Genomic DNA, 19,046 nt, shown 5'->3' on the forward strand with positions numbered 1-19,046 from the left:
CTCAGAAAAATATGTCCTCAGGGAACTCTGATGCTGAGCCTAGCCATTGTTCAAACTAATGGATTAACAAAAATGCACAAAATGATTTTTGAATATAGAGCAATCACTCACAGTCCAGACTGGGAAACGGGGGTTGAAGAATCTGTGTGAACTCAGATAGTACAGCTGTCATTCCTTCTCAATACAGGTAGTCCTTGGGTTACCATCGTAACCCCAGGACCGTGTAGGTCATTAAGTGGGAAGGGGCAGGAATCCCAGGAAAGCAGGCTTGTGGGTGCATCGGTACCACAGGGAGTGCCATGGGCAGGTGATCCAGAGCATAGGCAGGTGCTCCAGAACATGGGCAGGTGCAAGGGTGTGCAAGGAGGGTTCTGCAGGCAGGTGCTCCGGAGCATGGGTGTGTGTGGGGGGGCGTGAGTAGGTGCTAAGGATCAGGAGTGAGTTCCAACTTCCTGCCAGCTTCCCCATTGACTTTCCTTGTGGGAAGCTGGCAGGGAATGTCAAATCGTGACCATATGACCACAGCTCACTGCAACGTAATTGCAGTCAGGCACCAAGCCCCCAGTTCATGATCATGTGACTGTGGTGATGCTGCAATGGCCACAACTTTGCGAACCAGTTGTAAGTCCCCCTCGTTAAGTGCTGTTGTAACTTTCAACGGCTGTTGAATGAGTGGTTGTAACTCAAGGACTACCTGTAGATGCTTTGGAATGTGTTACAGTTTCTGTTAGAGTCATAGAAGAGGTAAAAAAAAAAAAAAGTTGGTAGCTAATCTTCTGAAATAATTTCTGCCCACAGCCTTGATTCAGAAGGAGTAACTTTTTCCCTAAACCAGATTTGAAGTAAATACTATAGACATTTTACAAAGATGATTCACTCATACAAAAGAAAAAAGATTTATGCTTGTTTGGCCACATGGCAATATATACCAAGCATTTACTTTTTTGTGTTATCATTGCAATGCAAGTAACCGTCTTCAGGTATCTGTCTTTGCCTGGGTATGGAATGAGAATTCTTGTGGCCCGTAGATAGACAACCACAATCACAACCAAGGGAAAATGTAACATACGAAGTCTAGAGTGAAAACTATACCTTTTCACAATGTTGTTCCAGGCCATATGCATTCAAATATGAATTAATTTGATCAGTAGGGAATGATAGTGAAATTCTGACTCAACAAATTCCCAGAAAAACCACCCATGCTTATCACAAACTCTCAGTCTGGAAAAAAGAAAGCAGTAGGGGTAAATATTTGTAATGCAGTTATAGGCTATGAAAGCTTTGTTACAAGTTGACATTAAGCAAAGTGGAAACTGTCTTGTTACTGATTTACTTTTCTTGTAATACTTTATGCTGCCTTAATCCACCGCATAACAATATTCTAAACATGTTAATATTTCAAATGGATTGGGGATTTAATGATACATGGCTGATTCATTTTACGGTCTTAAAAATATTGTGAACTCCTCAGGAGAGTTTGCCATGAAAGATAATATACACACATGGAAATAAAAAATCTGCTAACCCCTATTATTAAGCAGTCGTGGCAATAGCAACATTCTCTTTTGGGGACCTATGACTTTTGAATTCTTGCTCTTAAGATTTCTGCTCATCTTGCAGTTTCATGCAAATGTCCTCTACACCCATTCATTTTAATTAGCTACCTCATGAATCTTTACTTTCCTGTGACAGGACTTGACCTAATCTCATGGCACCTCATTATAGCCATTTAAGCCCCAAGGAATCTCTGAATCCAAATTAGGAACTATTGAAAGTGTGCAGTATTTCCAAGAGACTGCACCTGCTCAACCTCACCATCAGCTTTGATAAGTGACCAGTTGTTCTATAACTGAGCATCTTTAGAGCCCTGTAGAATGAAGGACAGCCTTTAGTTATATCAGAGTCCAAGAGCAAATCTTGAGTTCAGGTTTTAATTGAGATAATTCCTCAGTTGTTTATTTCTGAAACATATCATTCTGCAGGGAACTTGACAGCATGGCTGTATACCTTCCATTTAAACATACCCAGTGAAGGGAGCCCATGATCTCTGGATAACCTGGCATTTAGTCTTAGGATTTTATAAAAAATACTCCAATTGAAGCAAATATTTGTAGCTCAGGGTTGAACTGCGGAGTCCTTGGTGCTCTCTGAGCCTTGTTGTTTTCTTGCAGACGTTTCATTCCCAGACTAGGCAACATCTTCAGTGCCTCCACCAGAATCTCTCTTTCTGTAATGAAGATCCATTATGTCATGTTCTGCTCTCTGGAATAATAGGGAAGAGAACTTGGCCGCTTCTCCAAAAACTTGAAGAGTACTATTGTATCCTCCCTCAGGCCTCTCCTCTTAGAGCTAAATGTCAAGTCTAGTCCCTTGACCGTTACTCCTCTCTGAACCTGTTCCAGTTTGTCTGAACCCAACAGGGTGTTGCCCAGTCAAGGTGGACTCTGAATAGTGCAGAATAAAGTAGAACAATTACTTCCCATTATTTGGAAAGTTAGTGATGTGCTTAGATAACTTGAATTGTGGCATAGAATTGTTCGAGATATTGCTAAAAATAGTATTCTAATATCATGGGAACAAGCCTGGATATTTGCTCCAAAAAATAGCTTAGGTTGCTATACTAGTGCAACAGCTATTACATCTAATTCTCATTTCATGATTTTTAAAGGATAGGTTTTTATCAGTATCTTTAAAATGTTTTTTTTAAAATAGATTTCTTTCATCATTCGTACTCATGTGTTAAGAGCACTTGGAGAGATATTTTAAGTCACTCCAAACTACATTTTGTCCTTTCAGGTTGTTGCCTACCACCCTCAGCTTACCTTTATCTTTTGTCTGAGCAGATAGGCACTTCCTAAACTATAGACCCCTACTATTTTTAAGTTCTGAAAAGGTCTTTAGGGTCAATGTGGAGTCCAAACAGATTATAGATTAAGTAAAGCCAGTGCTTTACTTTTGCAGAATGGAGTTTTCCATTCACTTTTAAAACAGAAACTAAAATAATAATGATAAGAACAACAGCAACAACAACAATCACCACCACCAGTGGGAAGGACTCGATAGGTGGATAAAAATGCCAAGTCTAAACATCTGGCTGACTGTGCAACCAACTGTAGCAATAATAAAATGGTAAGGCTCCAAGAAATGTGTCACTGGACACACTGGTGCTATTAGCACCATGTCTATAAACTCATGGTTTAAATAATCTCCCAAGGTTTTATGGATTTTATTTCATTGCAGAAGTTCCATTGTTTCTGTCCAGAAGTTCCATTGTTTCTGTCCATAGTTTGCTGTCTTATACCACTGAATATCTTACTAGTTTGGCATCTCTGTTTTTCCCCTGCTTTATGTATGACTTTATATTTTAAGATTTTATTTTATTTGTTGATCCTGAATGATCTTAAAGACACTTAAGATATAGAAAAACAGGACAGAAATATTTAAAGTAAAATAATGTGACCATAATTCACGATATATGTCTACCTTGTGCTTTTTAAGGCTGAGAAACATGTCTAGTAGCTCTGTTTCACTGCCAAATCATGATTAGGCAAATATAATGACATTATTACATATAATGAAAACTACAATAAATGAAATAGGTTTTTTAATTTCTGTGTGCCACCTTTATAATAAACACTCATTATAAGTTGTCCATAAATTGGAAAAATGCTACATATACAAGATGGACGTCTGACTACAGAATAAGTGTGTGAAAGGTGAAAGGTCCCCTGTGCAAGCACCGAGTCATGTCTGACCCTTTGGGGGGACGCTGCTTTCATGACCCTTCCCCAGTTGTCACCTTCCCCAGCAAGCTGGGTACTTGTTTTACTGACCTCGGAAGGATAATAAAAAATAAGTAACGAAATAAGTAACCTGCCTTATTTGTCACAGGATATGCGATATACAGTATATTGTCCATTCTTCCTTAAATATTGTACCATATTTGGCATTTACACTTGAAGGATGCCTAAGAGTGAATTATTTTGGTCTACCATAGTATCCACAATTAACAGCAGGAATTACTGTTTTTATGTAGACATATTGATAATTTATGACAGGAAGGCTGAGAAATATGCCACATATGCCTTCAAATATGACATGGGATAATAAGGTAATTCTGCAGCACAATGACAAATTTATTCCATATGCCAATTATCGATAGGAAGGAAGGACAGAAGTTGAATATGTTTGTATAACTCTGAATGTACTCTACACCAGAAAATCACCGTTGTCATACCTAGACTTCCTCAGTTAAAAAAAGAACTTTTCAACAATAGAACCAAAGTGTGTGTTTTGCAAGTTTGCTGGGCAAATCAACAATTTTGCAAGAAGTGCATAATTCACCATACTGACTTTCCCTCTCTTTGAATCTGTATAATTTTGTTACTACAAGGAGTGATTCATAGACTCATAGAATGTATGAGTTGGAAGGAGTTTCATAAATCATCCAGTCCTTCATGCTGTTCAATATAGGATTTCACTAACCTATCACCAACAATGGCCATCCAGATTGTTGAGATTTTTCTTTTAGAATCCTATCTTGCACTTACCAATACTTTCAGTGTAACTACAATCACAAATTATTTTTAAAGGTTTAGTTCCAGACAACTTTTTGTCATCCAAGCTGTTTCTTGGTGGACAGGAAGTGCTTCTGTTGAAGATACCAAAGGGAATTGACTCTCAGCCAAAATATACCATCAAACCACTGGGGGGAAAAAATGTTATTTTGAAGGTATGATTTGCATTCATAGGCACATGAATAATTATGAAGGGATGATTTCCACTTCTGTTTTGTATATTTGATGAAAGAAATCTTGAGTGCAATCTAGTTTCTTCCAATTTTAACACGCTGTCCATTAAAAAACATATATGCACAGGAGAGAATAAATAGACATTTACATGTTGCTTTGCTTAATCATTGCATTCTCTATTTCTCTTAGGTTTTACTGGGACTTAATAATGCTTATCATGATGGTTGGAAATCTTGTTATTATACCTGTTGGAATCACATTCTTCACAGAACAGACAACCACACCATGGATTATTTTCAACGTAGCATCAGATACTGTATTTCTATTGGACTTGATCATGAACTTTAGAACCGGCACTGTTAACGAGGATAGCTCTGAGATAATACTAGACCCCAAAGTCATCAAGATGAATTATTTAAAGAGCTGGTTTGTGGTTGACTTCATCTCATCCATACCAGTGGATTATATCTTTCTTATTGTAGAAAAAGGAATGGATTCGGAAGTCTATAAGACAGCTAGAGCACTTCGTATCGTGAGGTTCACAAAAATCCTAAGTCTGCTACGTTTGTTACGACTTTCAAGATTAATAAGGTATATTCATCAGTGGGAAGAGGTAGGTTTCTCTTTTGCATATTCACTCAGCCTTCTAATGCTTTAAAATGATAATAATGGTACTAAATTAAGACAGGTGAGAATTCTTAGCTTGTTGGGTATGAATTGCATTTTGTCTTGTTAATTATTTTTTAATTCTATCAATTGTTTAGTTCATTTTATTATGGTGTTTGAGCTATTTTACAGAAAACTGTTAGAGATTCAGCATGATAATGTTCATGCTGTGAGAAAGAAAATACCCATAAAAAATAACAATGAGATGTTTACTACATTTATAACATGCCTTTCCATCAAAAATCATACATAAGGGGCCTGAGAATAAAATGCAGGTAAAATAATAATAAAAGATAATTAAAACACATTATAATTACAGTTTAAAAGAGATCCATTTCAAATTAATTGAATGCCTAACAGCAGCTGCTTGATTAAATAAATAAAAGCACTAAGCAGATTAAAATCTGTAAGTCAGTTTCTGCACCAGAAACTATCAATAAAAACACCCTTGCCTGGCAGTGAAAAGATGGCTTAGCCTGATCTCAAAAAGGAGTTTTAGAACTTGGAAGCAGTCACCAATACAGCCCTCTGTCGTATTCCTTCTAAAAGTGATTTCGCAAAAGTGGGCCACGCAAATGGGCTTTTCCTGTGGATCTTAAAACCTGCTCTCGGTCTCATGCAGAGGACAGGTCAACACACTTCATCCCAAGAACTCGATTAGATTTGCCAGCAGTGCATTCATGCAAAACTGCTATGGCAGTATCATAGTTCTGCAGCTGCTTATTTGTAATGCTAGCACCATCCCACTTTCTGTACTGGCTTGTTGGTAATGTTAGTAATGTTAAATGTCCTTATTGTTGTATATAATAGCTGTAACTTTTTTATAATCAATAATGAACTGTACTTGATGCTGTTTTTATTGCAGTAGCTACTCAAAGTCAGTGGAAAATACAGTCATGCAGCTATTTTCAAACTCACCTTCTTGAGTTGTTCTTTTTTTTTTTTAATTTCTTCAATGAGGGGATGAGTCACGGTGTAGTTTTAACATCAGCAAATAGGATTTGGAAAGATGTGCAACGCAGTAGTGCTCAGTTGTCTTACTGGATCCTCCTTGATCCTTGGTACTGTTTTACAGGAGCCTGGAAACTCTTCTACAGCTCTTTTCAGAAAGAATACAGAGTGTAAGAGAGTTCCTTTTCCTGCTGTATGGAACACAAATAAATCTTGACAAACAATGCTAATGTCAAGAGAAAAGATTTGGTAAAAGAATAGAAATGACTCTGAATGCTTGCCTCAATTCACTCATATAACCAAAGTGCAATTAATTAGACTTGATTTTTTTCCCCCTTCTTCATAACTGCAGTCTAAATAATTCAGTATCTACTTATGGATATTTTTTCAGAGTGGAGGGTGGGGAATGAGAATTAATATGCTTATTTCATTTCTCTGGGGCTGCCTGAATATTGTCTCAGTGATTTTTACCCTGTTATTAATTATACATTATTTAAATTTAATTTTCACATCTGCCTTGCATAAGCAGAAATATACCTTTGCACAAGGCAGCCCTCCCAAAGTCACACACTTACACATTACAATCTACCACAATCACACACCCCCACCACACACACATATATCAGAGGTTTTTTCCCACTTCAGAAGAAAATGTTGGGAGAGGAGAAGTACAGGGGTCGTAATAAGACTGGGCAGAGCCAAGAAAGTACAGTTCTGTTTCCCTTTTTTAGATCCAACCCATTCATAACCTCTTAGCTTCTATGGCAAATTGCAAGTTTGTAAATTAAAAGATTCAAGTTGGGTCGCTTTTAGTTTTCCAACACTGGGAGGAGGTGATAAAGAACAGCGAATTCTTCATCTACAATCAAAAGAGCCACTAACTTGTTCCAAATGCTTCAGGGAACTTTCTGCTTTATTAAACCACTGGTTCTATTCTGGCAGCATTTCCACATGTTAGAATGTCACTGACTAAATACTGACTATGCTGCTTTATCTTATAGCAAGCCTTTCAACTTTTTTTTAAAATACTGTAATTCTTTGGAACTTTAACAAGGGGAGGTAAATTGGAAAATTTAGCAAATGGATCTTTTTGGTGATGGATTTCCTTATTTTTGAATGGTTTGCCAGTGGCCATCCTAGCACCAGGAACACCATTTTGTGATGTAGAAAGCAGAAGGAAACACTATAGGATTATAAAATTTAAAAGATCAGTTCTATGATTCAGTAAAATACTGTATGTTGCTCTTTTGCCAGTGAACAGTATTTATTATTACAGTTTTATGCTTCAAGATAGCAAGAGATGCTCCTTAGAAATAACCCTGTTTAGTATGAAACACTGAGAAAAAAAATGAGAAAAAATTATACTCTTCATTAGTGTTCCAGAGGGATTCTAAGTTGATTAAAATCAGGGTTTTACTTCCTCTGAGCTGTTGAAAGAAATAAATAGCATTTTTGCTGATAATTTATTTTTAATGTTATAGCTAAAAGCTATAACAAAATCTGATACACTAAGGATATAAATCCCAGGGGGGCATGATGAGAAGATTGCTGTAGGTGGATGTCCTTCCCTTCCCTCCCTCTCTAAGGGGGGAAGTCTGTCTGTCTAAGGGAAAAAGCCCTCTAGTTTCTGGAAACCTAGTCACTTGTTTATTCGTTTGGTCACTTCCGACTCTTCGTGACTTCATGGACCAGCCCACGCCAGAGCTTCCTGTCGGTCGTCAACACCCCCAGCTCCCCCAAGGACGAGTCCGTCACCCCTAGAATATCATCCATCCACCTTGCCCTTGGTCGGCCCCTCTTCCTTTTGCCCTCCACTCTCCCTAGCATCAGCATCTCCTCCAGGGTGTCCTGTCTTCTCATTATGTGGCCAAAGTACTTCAGTTTTGCCTTGAATATCATTCCCTCAAGTGAGCAGTCTGGCTTTATTTCCTGGAGGATGGACTGCTTTGATCTTCTTGCAGTCCAAGGCACTCTCAGAATTTTCCTCCAACACCACAGTTCAAAAGCATCTCTCTTCCTTCTCTCAGCCTTCCGTATGGTCCAGCTCTCGCAGCCATATGTTACTACGGGGAACACCATTGCTTTAACTATGCGGGCCTTTGTTGTCAGTGTGATGTCTCTGCTCTTAACTATTTTATCGAGATTTGTCATTGCTCTTCTCCCAAGGATTAAGCGTCTTCTGATTTCCTGACTGCAGTCAGCATCCGCAGTAATCTTTTTCCAAATTTGCTGGCATATAGCATGCATTACCTTGACAGCATCATCTTGCAAGATTTTGAACAGTTCAGCTGGGATGCCGTCGTCTCCTGCTGCCTTGTTATTAGCAATGCTTCTTAAGGCCCATTCAACCTCACTCTTCAGGATGTCTGCCTCTAGCTCACTGACCACACTGTCAAAGCTATCCCCGATATTGTTATCCTTCCTATACAGGTCTTCTGTATATTCTTGCCACCTTTTCTTGATCTCTTCTTCTTCTGTTAGGCCCTTGCCATCTTTGTTTTTGATCATACCCATTTTTGCCTGGAATTTACCTCCGATGTTTCTAATTTTCTGGAAGAGGTCTCTTGTCCTTCCTATTCTATGGTCTTCTTCCACTTCCACGCATTGCTTGTTTAAAAATAATTCCTTATCTCTTCTGGCTAACCTCTGGAATTTTGCATTTAATTGGGCATATCTCCCCCTATCTCTGTTGCCTTTTGCTTTCCTTCTTTCTTGGGCTACTTCTAGTATCTCAGCAGACAGCCATTTTGCCTTCTTGGTTTTCTCTTTCTTTGGGATGTATTTTGTTGCCGCCTCCTGAACAATGTTGCAAACTTCTGTCCATAGTTCTTCCGGGACCCTGTCTACTAAGTCCAGTCCCTTAAATCTATTCTTCACCTCCACTGCATATTCCTTAGGAATATTAGTGAGCTCATGTCTAGCTGATCTGTGGGTCTTCCCTAATCTCTTTAGTCTGATCCTAAATTGTGCAATAAGAAGTTCATGATCTGAACTACAGTCAGCTCCAGGTCTTGTTTTTACCGACCGTATAGATGTCCGCCACCTTTGGCTGCAAAGGATGTAGTCAATCTGATTTCGATGTTGTCCATTTGGTGAAGTCTGTGTATAAAGCTGTCTCTTAGGTTGTTGGAAGAGAGTGTTTGTTATGCAGAGTGAGTTGTCTTGGGAAAAATTCTATCAGCCTATATCCTGCTTCATTTTGTTCTCCCAGGCCATGCTTACCTGTAATTCCAGGTGTCATTTGACTGCCCACCTTAGCATTCCAGTCTCCTGTGATAAAAATAACATCTCTTTTAGGCGTGTTGTCCAGTAGGTGCTGCAGATCCTCATAGAACTGCTCTACTTCAGCTTCTTCAGCATCTGTGGTTGGGGCGTATATTTGGATCACTGTGATGTTAGATGGCTTGCCCTGAATTCGAATTGAGATCATTCTATCATTTTTTGGATTGTGTCCAAGCTCTGCTTTGGCCACTTTACTATTAATTATGAAGGCTACTCCATTTCTTCTGTGGTCCTCTTGTCCACAGTAGTAGATCTGGTGGTCATTTGATGTGAAGTGGCCCATTCCAGTCCATTTCAGTTCACTGACGCCCAAAATGTCTATCTTTAATCTTGACATCTCATCAATAACCACATCCAATTTGCCCTGGCTCATAGATCTTACATTCCAGGTTCCAATGGTGTGTTGATCCTTAGAACATCGGATTCGCCGTTCACCACCAGCACTGTCGGCCGCTAGCCGTCCTTTCAGCTTTGAGCTAGCTGCGTCATCATGTCTTGGGCTAGTTGAACTCATCCTCTGTTCCTCCCCAGTAGCATTTTGACCATCTTCCGACCTGGGGGTCTCATCTTCCGATGTATACCAACATATCTCTGGTTGTACTGATCCATTTAGTTTTCACGGCAAGAATACTGGGGTGGGTTGCCATTACCTTCCCCAGGGATCGCATTTAGTATGACCTCTCTGTCATGACCTTCCCATCTTGGGTGGCCCTTCATGGTTTAGCTCATGGCATCACTGAGGTGCTCAAGCTCCAGCACCAGACAAGGTAACGATCCTTTGCTGAAGACCTTACTTACGTTTCCAAAATAAAAGCAAATATATGCAAATTGAATAAAATAAAATAATAATAGAAAGTGATAATCACCTTCATGGTATCAGGTTTTCATCCAGGCTTCTACAACATGCTCTATATTTATTCGATATCTGATCTTATGTTTATTTATTTAAATGTATATGGCTGCCCATCTCAAATCCATAACTCTGGGCAGCTAACGACAGTTAAAAACACCACATGACAACACATAACAATAAAAATAATAACAATATAATAGGCAGTGGAGGTAAAAAACAGAACAACCCCAAAACAAATCAACACAACCTTTGCATGGGCTTTGCCATTAGTCTTCCTAATGGGCAACTTATTTTTCAAACATTTGAAGTAGTGTTTTCAAATGTTATGCTGTAGTTTAAATATAAATAAAATAGCCTAACGATAATCAGGGAGACAAAAACAACATCAACCAATGCATGATGAAGGGTCCTTCTCAATTGCTTGCTGGCATTTACATGCTTCTTGCAGAAATGTAGGATCATGACATGTTATAAGGAAGCATCCAGGATTCCAAATTTGACAGAGAGCAATATTCCCATTCAAAAGTATGTATATAGAATTTCCTTTTCACTAATACCAGAGTAACTGCAGTGCTAGAGAGGTGGCCAGCAGAAACTTTCCTCATATTCTCTCTTTGTTCATTTTAGAGAATTCATTAGAACCTTTCTGTAATTAAAAGTAAATAAAATGTTATTATATTTCTAAATAAAACCTGTAATCCCCATCTCTAGGCATTAAAGTTGCATAGATCTAGCACAGTTGCCATGCTGGCTGGGAATACTGGGAGTTGTATCTGAATATATGTTTGGGGATATTTGTTCTCACTGACTTGATGTAGCATCTATTTTTTATCCCAACCCTGGCATATTTACTCTGTGTATCTATTTGATGGTGGAATGGAATGTCACACCTGTGCTAATATAAGTGGAAAGCTGACATTCTTAGCATTTGGTATTTTGTAGTGACATGCTTTGATAATGCCATAGGCATGCCTCCAGAGATTCTGTTGCAGCACATTGCACACCTGGCTTCCTTTTGAAGTTTAACTCTATGTTCGTACAATAAGCACATCTGCTTTCCTTTTTTGAATATTGAGGGATGCTGAGGAACATCATATGGCTTAAAAGTAGACAGCTTGTGAATAAAAGTGGTCTAAATGTTTGAACTTTAAAAAATAAAAATATGATGTCAATATATGATCAAAATGGTGTCCCAATATATGGGAAAATGGTGTCAAGAACATGCAGTCATTGCTCTTTATGGCAAACCATGTAACTGCAGCTTCTAGCTTTCTAGAAGGACTGTACACGGGATTCCTGGGCATAAAAGGTGGTAAGAGGACATCCTGTCTTAGTGGAATTTTGCTCAAGTGTCCCCATGTGCTCCTCTGTTTAGTTTGATTCTAAAATCTGCTTTGTCCTCTGGTCCTGATTTGTGCTAAGGGATCATATATTCCCAAAGAAAACAGTGGTATTATATTAGGAATCAGTGACAACATCGGATTTGCTCTTTCTGGATTTCTCATTTCATTGATTACAATTTTTATTTGACCTTGTTTTGTAAAAGTTGGTTAAAAAGAGACTCTAATATTTGTACTCATTTTTAAATGCATGTTGCATTTTCATAAATGCATATTTTTTCATGAAAATAGGTCACAAAAATGGTCCCAAATCAGTAGAGTCGTCTAAAAAGTTGATGCATACTCCAGGAACTGGGCCATCATTGTATCTGATATACTGAACTGATTGGCTTGTTAGAGTTAAATATGTCTTTTTTTTTTCCACTGCAAAATTGCTAAATTCATAGAAGCCAATGTGTATTCCAGCACTGATAAAAAGAGCTGCAGTTGCTTCAATAGGAGCAATAATATTTAAGAATATGGGAGTTAATACTGTTGCCATCTCTTTGCTCTAAGAAACTTTATCCATTACCACTTCACTCAGGAAGAGTAAGAAGCTGCAGATGGTCCAGTTTCCAAGGTGGGGAAATAGCTTGTTCCCATAAAAGGACCTCTTCAAAGCATGTGGGATGTCATTATTAAGTCAAGACAAGACAGAGATGAAATGCTAAGGTTATAACAATTCTGAATTTCTGGGGAAATAAGGCATTTGTAGTGGCAGCTGGATGCATAAATTGCAGGATATATTTATATAGAGAAGCAAGATACTGAGATGTAGCAGGGATGAATAAGAGAAAGAATGCACAGTCATTCTCTCATTTGGCTGTGATACTGTATAAGCAGAAAGGATGCAAATACCTTTGATGGTGGATTTGATTTTGATGTGGGTAAAATAAACCAAGGAGGTGGATTACTGAGGCTGGAGGGAGTGAAAGAGTATTGTCATGCATGGGGAATGGATATTTGTTTTAAAAAAAACAGCATATTTTCTGTGAACCACCTGCTCTTTAATCAAGACATTCCTATATTGATCTGGAAGGTTAATTAAGGTAAAAAGATAAGCTCCTGTGGCTGCCAAATCTAACATGCTTTGCATATAAAGAAATACATGGTGTACCAGGGGCTCTGTAAGCACAACTGAGTGTCCTTACCTTGGTGACTCCATTTTTCTGCATCAGATCCTTTCAGTTGAGCATTTCCTTTCAGAGGACATTTACATTAGGCAGGAAGCAAAATGGAGAAATAAAAAGTGAGTACATTTCCAGATTAATGGATCAATATCATTTAAAGATAAACTTCATCAGAATGGAGTGGAATGTATTTTTGTTTATTCTTGAACCAAGTCCACGTTCTCAAATATGTAGAAAGGGACAGAAATGCACTTAAAGAAAGTAAATATGTCTGAGGCACTGCACGTGATCTGAACTGCTGAGACAGTTATTCGGAGTCCCAAATTGTCCAGGGTAGGTTTTGTAAGTCCAGGATTGCTTTAGTACAGGGGTAAATAATCTTTTTGGGTGCTAGAATTTTAGGAGTACAAAACGATGAGCATGGTCTTTAGGAAGTAAAAATGCTTATTCGCTGTGGATGTCAACACCTTAGGACAGTGTTTCTCAAACTTGGCAACTTTGCTGGCTGGGAAATTCCAGGAGTTGAAGTCCACACATCTTAAAATTGCCAAGGCTGAGAAACATGGCCTTAGGATGTTCCTTCTTCTTTCCTTATGTTGCCAGTTTTCTAGCAAGTGCACAGGCTAGCAACCAATGCACCTACCATTTTTATTTTCTCACTTGTAGGGACTGTGTGGATTGCTGACTCTTTGCTTTGCAACATGTCAGCTTCTCATTTATTTTTTTTAAATTAAAGTAATATACTTTTCTTAACAAAAAAATCAGGTGGAGAGAGAGCCTTGTAATTGCCCAGGGAGGTGTCTGTGGGAATGCTGGTGCTTATAGGTGCAACATTGTTTATTTCTGCTTTAGGATAGGTACCTTTTCTTTCCATTAAAGTAATGCACAGAGATCTTGCCCTTTAAGAAAATAGATTCTCCTCCACAGAAATACATGGATAAAATATTAGTCGTCTATGCTTTAAAAATCAGGATTGGACATTTTTTTAAAAAAATAAGTTGAGTTTTAATTAGTTTAAGACAGGTTTTTGCTGGCCACGAAATGGACAGGGACTCCACTGGCTGTACATTGTGTGTGGCTCAAAAGCCACTGATTGCCCTTTCTTGAGTCTGCTTTGCAAATTGCCGTTCGTAGAGGTAGCTCAATCCATTTGTTATATTCTGTCTCCTAAAAAAAAAAAAGGTTAAAGCGGATACCAGTTAACAGTGAAACTATACATTAACAATTGAAAAAAATTCCAGCAATAGTAAGACATGGAAACACTTTTTTAAAGTAGCACAATATACTATATCAATATAAGCACTAATATTAGTAATATGGTAGTAGTAGGTGTTCTTTTAAAAGAAAAGAAAACAGTCATCTAAATCATTTTGAAAAAAGATAATGTTTGGATTGTTCTTTTTTTGCTAAGTTCTGGAAGGCCAGTAACGTGGACAGTGGAACACACAGCCCCACAGAAGACCTTCCTTCCTGGTCCCAGCCAAATGTACTCCTGGGCATGTTAGGACACAGAGGAGGGCCTCCAGAAAGACAGGCAGGCTGAAGTTCTTCAGATCCTGGTTCTAAGCATTTCAGGACTTTAAATTGATGAATAAGACACCAAATCGGTTTTTGGAAGCAAATCAGGCACCAGTGCAGCTTCTTAAACAGTCTGTTTCAGGTGTGCACCTGAACCTGTGAAGAGCTAAAAGGGGTGCAAATACTGGCTGTGCACACAGCCTTCCTCTCTTTAGACCAGCCTTCTTCAACCTTTAGACCCTGGAGGAACCCTTGAAATATTTTTCAGGCCTCGGGGAGCCCCTGAACTTTCAGGCTCAAATATTATTATATTCATTTCATGTGTAGGCCTGTATATGTGCATTAACAGTGTTCTTAAACTAAAAATAAAGAATGAAATTTACCTCTTTAATGTAAAGTTGCCCGACTTTGAAATAATTTTTAAAATATATCGTGATCTCCCAGGGAACCCCTAGTGACCTCTTGTGGAACCTGAGGGTTCCATGGAACCCTGGTTAAGAGGCCTTGCTCTAGACACTACACCTTCAGGTAGAAAATGTACAAAGGGAAGCTGTGTTTGCTTGAATGCAAGTAAAGTTTTTAGTCTGATCTAGTACATGTTCATGCAAGTACAGACTCACTTCAGAACTTGGACGCATGAACTCTGGAAAAGAGAGGAGAACGCCCAATTTTCTTTCCACTTTGTGCTCACTGAATGGATTAATGAGCCAGTTACATGCTGCCTACATCTTTTTCCTGTCCAATGCATTTGGAACTCACTGTAGTTTCCAATTCTCTTCATTATAGAATGTATTCATTTCATGTGGCTGAAATGTATACTTGCATGATCAAAATGGCATTTGTTGTTCTTGTACTTGGTGCGGTAGATTCAGCTGTAGAGAAGTTTACCTGGGCATCCAGAAACAAGCTGGATCCAAGAACCAACAACAACAAATGATAAACTTGAATGCAACCCAGTCTAATGATTCTGAACCTCAGTTGCAGGGTCAGTTAGGTCCATATCGGTCCATCACTAACTTGAGATTCCTTAGGATGAGATGCAAAAAAGATGTAGTTTCAAATGCTTTCTGCATATAGATATGCTGAACTTCAAATATCTGGATGACCCAACTGACAGCACAGTGGTTATAGGTGCATTTAGTGTAGGGGGCTTCAAGATTATAGGGCTACAATGTCTAATAAAATGGATGACACAGAAATACAGCTGGCAGCTGTTTGGTATGAAGTGGGGAAAAAATGGGAATCTGCTTAGTGTCATGCCTATCAATTGTTTCTTCCTTGTCTTGCAGACTCTGTAATACTATAAAAGTGGCCTCAGATATATTTCTGTCATGTGAATCAAACTTGCAGGTTGGTCTGTGAGATAAACAAACAAAAAATTGTGGGAGATTAAATCAAATGTACCTATCTTCCTTTTTCTATATGTAATAAAACTAATTTCTGTGTGGGGCGTACTGAGGTGTGTCCGGTCATCTGTTTTTCACAAAGTCCAAATTATGCAATGAGAGCGTAATGGAAGTTTTCCAACTTTTTCTCCTTGTCCTGGTGGTCAGAAGTATCTTGAAAAGTAGAAAGTCTCTCTGTTCTTAAAGGCAAAAGTGGTGAAATATCAGTGCTAATGTAGTTCATGCTTGCTAACTTTGTTGATCAGGGTCTTCTGATATTTTTTTCTTGTGGCTCTTAATATATGACGGTTGAATGAAAAGTAATGCCTCCATCTCCATAACTTTAGTTTAAACAGGATTATTTAATAAATGAAACAGGAAAATAATCCTGGAAATGAGCTCTGTTTATTTATTTATTTATTTTTATTTTTATCCCATCTTTATTATTTTTTATAAATAATTCAAGGTAGCAAACATACGCAATACTTCTTCCTCCTCCTATTTTCCCCACAACAACTACCCTGTGAGGTGAGTTGGGCTGAGAGAGGGACTGGCCCAAGGCCACCCAGCCGGCTTTCATGCCTAAGGCGGGACTAGAACTCTCATACCACGTCTGATTGGCTCTTGGGCTGAGAGTGACTGGCCCAAGGCCACCCAGCCGGCTTTCAGGCCTAAGGCAGGACTAGAACTCACAGTCTCCTGGTTTCTAGCCCAGCACCTTAACCAGACCAAACTGTTGTTACCTGCATTTACTTCTCTACATAATCACCATTTGCTACACATTTCTGCCAAGGAAGAAGTTCTGCTTTATTCTTGATCACATAAGCGAACACTTCCTGGTTCACAATCTTTACATTTTTTTTTGGCCCAGCAACACAAAATACGCACATCAACACAAAACAGTGGGAATTGGTGTGTTCAGCTGAGAAGGGGACTGTTATCAGGACAGTCGTTAGTAGAGGCAAAGCAAGAAGGAATGCAAATCATCTTCATAAAATAGGCTGATGTCTTCAAGGAACGGGTTTCAAGGAGCAAGAAAGATGCAGTAACTGTTTCTTAATGGGGAGGACACTTTACATAATACAGTTTCATTTCTCCAACCTCTCCAAACTATTCTGAAGTTTTTTATTTATTTTATTTATTATTCAAATTTGTTACTGCCCATCTGCCCCAAGAGGGACTCTGGGCGGTTTACAATGGAATTCATTCCACAACAATGAACATTAAAATCTGATAAAAGTTGGCTAGATGTTTTCTGTAAAATTTGCCACAAAACAAAACTGAGTTGTTGGTATGATACAACTGCCTGACTGTCAAGACATCATTTTTCTTGCACAAAAATTCCCACTCAAAGTTGTGATGATGGCATGATCTTTCTTTTCCAGGCAGGCACTTTTTCCAACAATTGCAACCACGGTTATGGATTGCAATATATAGCCATTATGAATATGTATGGGGGGGAGAGCAATGGTTTTGAGCCCAGAGACTGAGAGATGGAATAAGTAAGTGCATGTTGCTTATATAAACAGAGAAAAACCAAGCTTGGTAGTTTTTTTGTTTCTTTTTGTACAGGGATTGTAATGCTCATTAGAATAACTGAGATCAGATGTCTAATAAGTTTGCTGTGAAATCTACTAGAAAGCTCAAAGTTCAGGCATCAGGGTGATGCAAGAGTTCTTGTGATGGGAAAATGGCCTGCCCCCAAGGTCCATGGAGTTTTACCATCACAAATTCCAAGAAGCAAATGTGTATTTCAAATGTTTAAAATTAAACTGCATGCAGCCAAACTGAAAGACAGTCAGCTTAGCTGCCTAAGGAGGATGACTTTGTGTGAACACACCGGCATGATACCATTCCTGGTTCAACACACATGCTGAATGTAGAATGGCTCTGAATGCCACAGCTTAAATCTATCTATGTGTCTGACTGTCTGTCTTGTATACCACCAATTTCAATAACGGAATCACTGCAGTTTACAGCAAAAATGTAAAACATCCAGGATAAGGAACAATAAAACATCCAGGATAACAGGACTCTAATACTTCATTAAAATATCCACAGTAGGTTTAAAAATCAAACATTTTTCAAGGTTTGAAACAACAACAACAAAATCCTGATGATGTTCATACATTAGGAGAAAGCCTTATGGAAAAGCTGTACCTTGAATTGATTCCACAGTGTTGACAGGGAGAGGGTGACTCTGATGTCAAGGTGGAGGCTTTTTCAAGGGGTCGGTGCTGCAACAGAAAGTAGTGCCTCCTGGCCACAGCTTCAACACTGTTTGTCTTGAAATTATCTTTTCAGTTAGAACAATTCTGGATGGAGAATGCAGTCCTGGGGATACCTAGATGCCTAGGGCTTTGCAAGTATGATATGTTGCTGACACCAACAGAAACAACATTCTTGGTAGATCATTAAGAAGACTGATGCTATAACACCCATATTTATCAGTGTATGACAAACTTTTCAAGTGACCAAAGGAGGGTACGTTAAATCATAGCATGAACCAACTAACTCCATTGACAACACTGACTACTGAAGTTATCCAAATAGGAAGTCTTTCAGATCTATTTGAAGGTAACAAAAATTCAGTTTGCCTCTTTTAGCATTCAAGGCCAATAATGTTCTTCCATTTTATGATGAATCTTCAACACATTTTAACTGATATAAAATCTGTATATGAATTAAAGACTCAAATTATTGATGCCACCTTTTCTATTTTGAATTAAACCAGATTTTAACATTAGGAACAACAACTCCATCTTAATTTATTTGATAAAATATAGTAATGAATATGAGAAGAAATACTTGCATGGAATCCCCTACAGAGTTTATGGTACTATCTAAAACTTGACAGTATTTTGCTCTTTTCTATTTTGCCTTTCTAGTCGGATAATTAAGTCTCAAAGTTCAATTACAAGCTGTTTCATTTAAAGGGAAGGCAGGCAGGCAGGCATTTCCTGTTTTGGATTATTTAAAGAATGAAAATGATTGATCGGCTATTTCCAGTACATCTTCTTTGATTACAGCATTCTGGACAGGGTAAACTATACCCTTTAATATATTTTCCATGTAATCAAATATGATGTTTCCTTTTAATTCTGATGGGGAGTCACCTCAGCCCAAACTGT

At 38.4% G+C, this 19,046-nt stretch overlaps 1 protein-coding gene across 1 annotated transcript in view; it reads left to right on the forward strand.

Moving 5' to 3' along the window:
* Positions 1-19,046, forward strand: part of HCN1 (hyperpolarization activated cyclic nucleotide gated potassium channel 1) — a 141,111-nt gene that overhangs the window by 25,144 nt on the left and 96,921 nt on the right. The window contains exon 2 of the mRNA XM_063295699.1: positions 4,941-5,364. Coding sequence (XP_063151769.1) covers positions 4,941-5,364 — 424 coding nt within the window. The remainder of the gene's footprint in view (positions 1-4,940; positions 5,365-19,046) is intronic.

This window comes from Candoia aspera, chromosome 2 (genome assembly GCF_035149785.1).
Source record: "Candoia aspera isolate rCanAsp1 chromosome 2, rCanAsp1.hap2, whole genome shotgun sequence".
In the NCBI taxonomy this organism is placed as follows: domain Eukaryota; kingdom Metazoa; phylum Chordata; class Lepidosauria; order Squamata; family Boidae; genus Candoia; species Candoia aspera.